Raw genomic sequence first — 9,744 nt, forward strand, 5'->3', positions numbered from 1 at the left:
AAAAAAAAAAAAAAAAAAAAAAAAAAAAAAAAAAAAAAAAAAAAAAAAAAAAAAAAAAAAAAACATCTTTGATTATGATGCATGCATATGCTGCTAGACGTTTTAATGTCTATAACAAGAATCTCTTTAATTAATATGAGTGGCTCTCAATTGTCCATCTAATTGAATATGTATATATATATATATAATACAATACAATATAGAATCTCCATCTATTTTTACAATTCCAATCATAGCCATTTCGGCCAAAAGAAAACCATATTGACAAAATGACACGTAAATCAGTACATTATCAGACAACTGCATAACCTACTAACTATTACATTTAGCTGTCGAGATAACTTGTAGGATATTAAATCTTAGAAGTTGGTCGGGAAGACCGACTCCCCAAAGGAAGCCTTTATTAGTGCACAGCTAACAGAATATCACAAACTCCAGAACTTTGGGCACCACCTGGCAACCACGGCAAAAAGAGAGCTGGGAAAATATGTACACAATGTCAATCCAAAAGGGCAATCAACAAGTCCCTCCTTTTAAGTGATTCTAGTTATGAATATCATCGAGTTCCAATCATGAAATCATCACTCCTGATTGTTTGGTCATAAACAAGAATACATATCTAAGCATGAAATCAGCACTACAGTTGTGTTTACGCGTATTCCACAAACATGCAAACAACTAAGAAAATCTTTACTTCCACAAAATCGTTGGAAGGTAGTGACATCAGTATCTTACAAAATCTTGAAACTGAAGTAACTGCAAACAAAACTCAACACTGGGTACCCCACTGTTTCCACATCAATTTTCAAACTCGACATCTCTAACCCTGGCGGATTCCACAATCCCAAGTAAAGCAGTCCACTCGTACAAAAAAACTTAACGTCTTGGGAGTTCGCTTGCACAGCACTAGTAACATGGAAATCTCACATCGTTCGCGACTATTCTTGCTTAATTACTTGGGCCTGAAAACAATGACCATTGCAGTACAGTTATCTTTACAGCGCCGTTCACGAATAGCTTCCCTCACAAGACGTCGACTTACTGATGTTATGGGCAAGCCCTCCTGTTCAACAAAGATATCTTTCGTAATCCTTAATCAAGATGAGTGTTTAATAATACAAAACGATGTTGGCCTCTCATGCAAAGGCAAGAGGAATAGATATAACATTGACTTCGTAAAACATGATTCTCACGGAAAATTTAATAAACAGGTGACCCGAGTAAAAATTGAAAGCAAAGAACGTTTTGGTCTATGAATTATGTCAGTCTTCCCATGGAGATCATTCTTGTTCCCTAGATTTTTGGAACACTTCAGTTGATAAAGGGAAACTTGAATTATAAGTGGAGTTCTAGCCTTACTCCAAGGAGGGATTGTTTACTATTATTGAAGCTACATTCTCAATTATACCTACCAAGAAGATTGTTCTGGTTTGGAGAAAATTTTCAGAAATTCTTCTGTAGGGTAGTTCGAATCCAAATAAAAGGTAGTCATGTCAATCGGAGTATAGTGTACTTCCCTAAAGTATTCGGAGAATTGAGATTGGTAACTTGGCACAGAAAAACGTGGCCATAATTCCTAGTGGAGATTCGGAGATTTTGCAAATGAGAAGCATTTGACATGAAGTTGATTTCTTTGGCTGCTTTAAGAAGTCCAAAGGATGTAGTGCTAGAAGGCCTAGGAAACTGATAGCTACTTAATCCTCAGTGAGCCGTGGAGGCAACTTTTTTGTTTTCAAACTCAGTTATAGAAGGAAAATTAAGCTTTTGAAAAATGTTTGGATTGAGGGCAAGCCTTCAAATATCGTTTTCCTAGAGTTTTTAAACTTTCAAACTTCAACATGGAGGGTTTGGAAAATGTTTGGAATGGTCTCCATGTTTGGTTGGAACTTGAGGTTTACAAGGAAGGAACCTTAATGATCTGGAAGTTAAGGAATGGGCTTGTCCTCCTCTTTATTCAATCATATCCTTGGCATATCTTGGGTGCATCCAAAAGGAATTGCTAAGCTAAATTAGGGTTGGAAGATCGTGAAAAGAGTTAGATTCAAATTTTAGACTCTCCACTTGCAACATTACAAGATTAACATATAGGTCATATAATAAGAGTATAAAAGAAGAATCCAAATCAATTTACCATAGTAATCAACGGACCGTGGCAAGTTATGCTCGTTGTTGTGCAGATGAGGAGGCTCTCAATAATGTTTTCTTTGGCTGTTATTATTCCTTGGCTTTTTACCGTAATTTAAGTAATTATTTCCAAGTTCAGTGGGTTTTCTCCAACACGAGAAATTATCCTACAACTTCTTATTGGGTTTTCTTCGGCTCCAAAATCAAATTTATTTTGGGTGAATGTGTTAAAGCTTTATTTCAGAATCACCGTTGGAGCTGAAGGATCTTTGAAAATAAGCATTTATATTGGATTGATCATTTCAAGTCCGCTAGACTAAACAAAGCTTCTTCATGGCCTTCTCTTTCTCAGATTTTTAATGGTTGTTCTTTACAAAATATATGTTGAATGTGGATGTCTTTATTTTCCTTTGTAATTTATGTTTTATTTTCTTTCAACCATTGTCTGCACCAACTGCCATTTAGCTAATAAGCCCGTGGATATCAAGGTTCCACAAGCGGTACTTCCTGATACTATATTTGAGCAGTTGTTCGAATTCCTTATGATATGCAACTGAAACAAGTTCTTGCGAATGGGAAAATGGGCGGTTTGAATGTGGGGGCTGTTCTTATTTTACCCGAAGGGTTTGAATTAGCCCCCCGATCGTATTTCTCCCGAGATTAAAGAAAATATGGGCAATCTATCTTTCTTTTGAGAATTAGTCTCTTTCCATTTCTTAGATGAAAAATCTTGTTTCTTGTTAGAAAAAGAAAAAGGAAAGAAGAAGGATCATCCAAATCTGCATCTCTCGCCCCCTTAATGTATTCTTTGTCCAAAGGGGAGGAATGGGACGATCATATTTTTGTTACTTGTCCCTTTGCGATGACCATATGGAACAATTTTTTTCCGGCTGCTAATTTTCGTTGGTGTCCCCCTCCAACGATGCAGAAATTCTTTGTACAAAGCATCTATGGCAGGGTTTCTTTCTTTCTTTCTTTTTTTTTTTTTTACAAGACGGAGACCGTTTGGAAAACTATGATTAGGATTCTTTGTAGGCTATTTTGTTTGAATGAACAAAATAACTATTAAGGATACAATTTCAACTACTCGACAGACCTTTGATGGGTTTATCTTTGGACCTATGGTAGTTTATTCTCTATGAATTTTGATGAACATTCTATTGTGATATCCATCCAAGTCAACTAGAGAGGTTTCCTACTTTTGCAATTCTTTTGGCTAATAGGGAAGATCCCTCTACCTTCCCTTCATTGTGACTTTGATCCTTAATTAACATTTAGGAAAAGGTTTCTACTTTTCTTTTCAAAGAAGTAAAAAAAAAATATATATATATCAAAGACTAGGATACCCACACGAAGAAACACTTTACAAACAACCAATCTCAAATTTAAGCTTTTCAAAGATGGGAGAAAAACAATATGTTTTCAAATAAAATACCAATTGAGTGTCTCAATCTAGAGTCAATTTTTCCTCTTCAAAGCTATGACATTTTGAAGACCAAAATAAAATGAAATGACCAAAAACAACTTGACCTGGTGTTGATTAAAGGCATAAACGAATATAAGAAAAAGAAGAATGACATTGTTACAGAAATAGTTTAACTTTAACGTTGCCAACCAAAAATTACTAACTAGAACAACGGAAACTTTGCTTAGAGATGAGATTAATGTGAAAAGTGGTGCCCCAAAGCAAGGACAGACAGTTGAATGAAGCACTTCCACGTGACAATGAAGCAATCCCTCAGTTAAATTATTGGGTTAAAAAAAATGAAACCTGTACCCTTACCTGCAATAATTTCTGGACAAAATCGACAGCATCGCTTGGTCCAAAAACCTGAAACAGTGTTGAAAGAAGTCAAAATGGAAAGGGGAAAGGCGAAAGAGAAATGAGAGACAATAATAGGAATGATAGAACAAAAGTATAAATAGTGCTGAAAGTCAAACTAACCCCCCAAAGTCCATCACATCCGAGGATGATAAAATGCTCCCTAGCAGTCAATTCAAAAGAATGAATGTCTGGAGTTGCAATAACGCCCAACTGCAAGTAATATGTGTTGCTGCTCAGACTTCAGCTCAAAAACTAGTGCTAAAGATAGAAAGTCTAGTTATAGTTTACTTCATGCTATGCATTAAGGCAGCTTAGAAAAGAACGTTTAGTTATAGTTTTCTTTATATCATAAGGGAAAATGGATAACCTCAGATTGGGGACTATCGCAGAAAAGGATTGTTTGTTAAAAGATTTCAATGTGTTAAAAAAAAAAAAAATCAAGATGCAACGTTTCTCATTCATCTTAATCTTTGCCATGACATTTTAAACTATAAACAAATAAAAGCAGACATTAATGGATAACAAACGAGATGTATGAGTCAATGAAGGATAACCTTTTTAAATTGGCGATCTCCGAGTGCCCGAGAAACTTCAAGACGGCCCTGCAATCGACCATTTGAACCAACAACGCCACCAGCCTGGTATAATTCATTTTCTTTTTTAACTGAAATCAGGATTGCAAGGACTAGTGGAATTTGATGTATTATAGTACATACAGGCAACAATTCTGCGATGCACTGCCCAGTCTACATGCATATCTAGAATTGTAAGACATCGAACATTCATACTTCTAATTAAGGCTGTTTGTTTCATGATAATATTTGAAATTCACATAAGATTTCTGCCAAGTTAATATTATTCCATTTTGTTACAAACTTTCACTGGAGCATCCCAACCCTGACATCTAGACGAGATCCTTTGACCTTGAAAGCTTAAAAATGTCCAATTGAGAACCTAAAACATAGGTCCATCAGATCCAATAATTCACACTCCATTCATCAATTTGTTTAAGGTTAGCACTTGGCAGTTGGCATTTCTGATATCGTATATTATATACATCATAAGTGCAAGTAAGTAAGCATCACAAAGGAATTGTCTTTACTCAAGCGTAGTTTCCTTTTCCCCTTTAAAGTTCAATCAAGAAAATTGATTTGCTCCCTCGTTATCATCTTTTTGAATGTGAGAGCCTGTGATTCTTGGTGCTACTTCATATCAGCCAAGTGGCAATTCTTGGTGCTACTCCAATCATTTCCTCTCTTCTTCATTGCCAATGAAACACTAAATTGGCTATGCTCTCTAACACGTGGAAAATAAATAGCTGAAAGACATCTCAAACCTCTTTTTCTGATAATCAATCATTAAACTTACATGACAAGATATCAGATACAACGCTCCAACTATCTATTAGAATAGACCTGTTGAGAATCTCACATGATATCTATTGATGACCACGTAAAAGGTCATAAAGCAAGCTATTGAAGCATAAATCCTTTGATTGTTGTATGTCTTCCAATTACCCTACAAGCTAGTTCCTTCTTTTCTTTTCTTCAATAACACATACAATCCAACTTCATAGTTCTTACCTTCTGAATGTCTGTTTCTTATAAATAATAATAATAATAATAATAACATAATAATTCTTACCTTTTGAATACGAGCTCTTTCTTGTGGGTAGATTGCCTTGTGTTCCCTTGTCAAAACAATAGCCTTTAAAGAGCTTCCTCCATTAAGATTATTAGACAATTTATCAGTAGTCGAAGATCGTGCTACAACTGCTTTAGCATCACCAACATTAGCAACAAAAACCTGTAAAATTCCTTGGTCAGAAAAAAAATGCTATCTTGAAAATGGAGGAAAACAATAAAAAACAGAAAGTAGAATAACTTAAGCAAGCTGCATGTGCATTAAAAAGAAAAAGGATGACAACATATATATGGTAGTTTCAAAGAAATGGGTCCTTCAAAAATAAATTACTTGTGTATTAGTCCAACATTTGGTAAACCATGTAGGCAGTATATAGATGGGTTCCTAATATATATGGAATTCTTCAAATCCGTCCTTGTTAAAAAAAGTCAGGTTTATCTTTTTTTTATCTGTTTATTTTAACCAAATCCCTTCGTGAGCACTGAAAAATAGTTGCATTTATGTGAAATTAGGAATTGATTGAAAAATGAGATGATAGAGGTTTTCAAGTAGTTTATCCTAGGCGTACAACGAATAAAAAGCATCTTTCATCCTTTGAATTACGTAAGGTATTTACTTGGAAAATCTTACTATTCTCATTGATATATTTGTGAGAAATATCCACAACCAGAAACCTAAATAAAAATGGGGGCAAACAAAAAGGAGAACATGGATTACATCTCACAGTCTCCAAGTTGTAACCTTCGCAGAACGAAAAGAGTTATGACAAATCTAACCAACGAGCTTCAGTTCATAGCAACTCAACACATACCATCAACCCTTCTCAACTCGAAAATAACTATCTGAATCAAAGACGTGGATTTTATTTTAAAATACTTGGTTTCTAGCAAGTCAATGGTAAAATAGTTAACTTACCGTTTGACCTAATACCCAAACGCAAACAGCAGTAGCACCATCCTGCCATCCCCCTGAAACAATTTGTCAAACACCAAGACGTAAATTAAGTTCCTTGTTCACGGCCTAATAAATCTTCAAGCACTTAGATTTGCTCTCCATGAGTTATTTTAATGAGAAAGAGGGAGCTGGAGTTATTTATTTTGTAGAGGGTGGGGTTGGGGTGTAATCTCTTGGATTTTCTGTTTAAAACACGTAAGCAGCATAAAGAAACGGCTTAAAGACCACAAATTTGCATATGACTATAATTTATCTCATTCTTATGTAACTGCATCTTTCTGAATTTTCAAAACAATTGCTTAAAATAAAATTGATTTTCTGCTGCGCCTTTGCCTTTAGGCCATGGTTGTTATGTCAACCAAAAATCTTGTAGACCAGTCAACAGACACGTGCAGGAGCATGAGTTGAAGACAATGAGCTAGACTTGCAGATAGATGTTTTTAGTGATCAAATGATCAAGGGTTTTTTTATAAATATAATAAACACAATTTTCATGAGATCGTTAATGGTACCTCTTTGGCTTCAAGGTGGGCCTCTTACAACTACACTTTTTTTGTTATTCAAGTGAATTGGTGTTTTGCTTGCACTCCTTTGGCCTTCTCAGAGATGGCTTATCCCATCTTTCTATTTAATGAGTCTTGCTTTTATCATAAAAAAAAAAGTTAAAGTAAATAGTTTAAACATATTCATGATTATATACTATATTATGGTGAATCATATAATTCCCTTTACCAAAGAACCCGATTACCTATATATGATTATTGCTAGTGAACAATGAGATTTAACCCGTCCCTACAATTCCATGGATACAAATAGAACAGCTAAGATTTCTTTTATGGTATAAACATAATCATAAAAATTTATAGACTGTCAATCTTATTCTACAAATATGTTAAATTCTGAAAGTAACCAACTGCCAATAAATTAAACGTAGAAGTACCAGCAGAACTTTCTTGAAGAAGAGACTCATCAGTTTTCCGGAACCCTGCAAATACAATTAAATACATCAAGTGGCAAATGAGACAAACCATATTCAGTAGACGAAAACGAAAAAGAGATCCCTACCATCAAGTATTGCCTTTTTAGTTGCTTTTACATCCAACTGGACCAACATGAACAAGTGAAACATAAAAGCAGCAAGTCAGAAAACAAGAAAATGGTCAGGTGCAGGGCACCACTTGTATAATATGAAACGATGATACAAATATCTCGGATGGAGGTGAAGAAACTGTCAGGGAAATCAATAATGTGATACATAATTATAGGATACCATGGACAGGCAGCCAAATATCATGAAAGCTTGCCCAAAAAATGAAAATTAGTGATTGAAAAAAGGCCATGACCAAGAATCCGATTATATTAGTCAGAGTGCCTATTGAGTTACTTATTTATAGAGGGAGTACAATTATTTTTCAGCTAAATTCAGGTTATATGGTAAACACGCTAGCTGCTATAGATTAATCAATATGTTTATCATATGCTTTAACATCTATTCTAGAATCTAAATGGATGAAGTTAGCTACTGTTCCTCCACTTGGCATAAACAAATATAAAAGTTTAAAACAGGTTTAGTCTATGAGGTCCCCGTTTCTAGATGATGTAATAATCTAAATGCACAAAAGCAGACTAGGCAAAACACACCAACTCACGTGGTAACCCGGCTGAGAGAACATTCATATGCAAATGCTTTTGAGCGTATTCGGCAGCTAACCGACCTCCATGTCCATCATAGATAGCAAAATGTGCACATCTGACCACAAAAAATAAAGAGCTAATTGAAATTTCTTGCTTCACAATTTGTCAGAATAAACCGCTTAAGTTCATGAATTAGCATTTTGACGTTGCCTTAGCTAGCAACAAACATTTGATGATTCAATCAGTTCTATCAACTGTTTAAAAGGAGCAACGTCGTCCTTATATCAATTCAAGCAAAGGGCCATGAAGCATATACTATAAACTCAACAAGGGCACAAATGAAAGAGAACTGTCATACTCAAACAACTAAAAACCTCAATTTCCCAGGAAAATCCAAGCTCGCATCCAAAAGCAAAACCCAAGCATCCTCCATTGTATGCCTGGACCCTTTATCTTCTGCTGCATCCGCTTCAATCTCAAACTTGACTCCCATCCTGATGACCTTATTTTCTTCATCACCATTAACAGCTTCCAACTTCCTGCCGGTACAGTCTCCAGTTTTGTCGGCTACACCGGCAGTAGCTTCCGTTTTAAACTTCTTCACAGTGACATCAGCATCCTCGACATCTACGCCGCGCTTGGATTTGGTTTCAAGCTTCGAAGTTTCCTCTTCGAGAACTGATTTAGCGCTATCGGCCATTGTAGTTTACTCCAAAGAAATTTCAGAAGACGAAAGCAGCTACTCTACTGAAAAAAAAAAAAAAAAAATGCCCTAACAAAACAGTCTCAGGGGATCGCCACCGGAAGAAACACCATTGAGATAGCCATTGTTACCGCGAAATTGACTTCCCGAGAAGAAGAGGGCCAGGATTTCCTTTCCAGAGTCCAACAAAAAACACAGATTTATTTTCCCTCCTCTTCCTTTTTTTCCATTTAGATTTTCCAATAAATGTGTTTTGATGAATGGTATATAAAATTTCGTTTCGACATGTCGGTAGGGATAGGGGAATTTCGCTTTTCCTCCGACGACAAAATGTCGTCGCAGCTCGAAATTTCGAGATATCGACAACTTATCCATCAGAATATCGGGGCGGAAATACCGAACGAGAAAAGCCCATAAACGCAGACTCATTTCTAGTTTAAGGCCCATATTGTTGAAAGACTAATCTAAGGCCCATTAACCAGGGATGTCCAAAGACTAATCACGTCATTTATATATATAAATAAATATAAATATTTCTATATATCAAAATTGAATATAAAGTGTAATATTTTACATTTTTTAATAAAAATTAACTATAAAAAATGAATGAAGAATTTCATAAGATTGAAATTGAAATAGGAGTCTGGGATGAACTATAAAAATATATAAATTTCATATTTGGTGATTATTGGAGGCTGATAAAGTTTAAATTTTAATCAAGCAGTTGAAAATATCTCCACGAATTGTGGAGCTGTCGAAGAGGATATCTTTAATCCTTTCATTACGAGATGAGTGGATGAGTGGAATGAGTTATGAGGGTGAATTTCATCGTGATTAGTTGAAACCCCAATTCGAGAAA

The 9,744-nt window shown here is 35.3% G+C and overlaps 1 protein-coding gene across 4 annotated transcripts; it reads right to left on the reverse strand.

Annotated features, from left to right (window-relative positions):
* Positions 1-501: 501 nt before the first annotated feature.
* Positions 502-9,122, reverse strand: LOC111498266 (probable protein phosphatase 2C 8). Of its 4 annotated transcripts, none has more exons than XM_023149391.1 (11): positions 8,557-9,121; positions 8,189-8,297; positions 7,613-7,649; positions 7,488-7,532; positions 6,509-6,561; positions 5,594-5,755; positions 4,504-4,587; positions 4,070-4,159; positions 3,908-3,955; positions 1,043-1,063; positions 502-962 (listed from the first exon to the last, which is right to left on the reverse strand). In XM_023149391.1, exons 1-11 carry the CDS (start codon positions 8,880-8,882, stop codon positions 939-941), a joined length of 999 nt encoding a protein of 332 aa, XP_023005159.1. In that variant the 5' UTR covers positions 8,883-9,121; the 3' UTR covers positions 502-938. The 4 variants fall into 4 exon arrangements, 3 of the variants coding, with proteins under 3 accessions (XP_023005159.1, XP_023005150.1, XP_023005142.1); XM_023149382.1 differs by having other exon boundaries at positions 502-1,063; positions 8,557-8,929; positions 9,017-9,120; XR_002720757.1 differs by having other exon boundaries at positions 502-1,063; positions 4,504-4,613; positions 8,557-9,122.
* Positions 9,123-9,744: the final 622 nt, after the last annotated feature.

Source organism: Cucurbita maxima, unplaced genomic scaffold (genome assembly GCF_002738345.1).
Source record: "Cucurbita maxima cultivar Rimu unplaced genomic scaffold, Cmax_1.0 Cma_Scf00002, whole genome shotgun sequence".
NCBI classification, from domain to species: domain Eukaryota; kingdom Viridiplantae; phylum Streptophyta; class Magnoliopsida; order Cucurbitales; family Cucurbitaceae; genus Cucurbita; species Cucurbita maxima.

Bases quoted from the DNA above. Each gene is read 5' to 3' on its own strand.
- LOC111498266 (XM_023149382.1), bottom strand. From the start codon at position 8,882: ATGGCCGATAGCGCTAAATCAGTTCTCGAAGAGGAAACTTCGAAGCTT. The intron at 7,533-7,612 runs GTAGGGATCTCT...TTGTATTTGCAG, and splicing joins TAAAAAGGCAATACTTGATG to GGTTCCGGAAAACTGATGAG. The intron at 1,064-3,907 runs GTAAGGGTACAG...TTTGTTGAACAG, and splicing joins TTGTCCAGAAATTATTGCAG to GAGGGCTTGCCCATAACATC.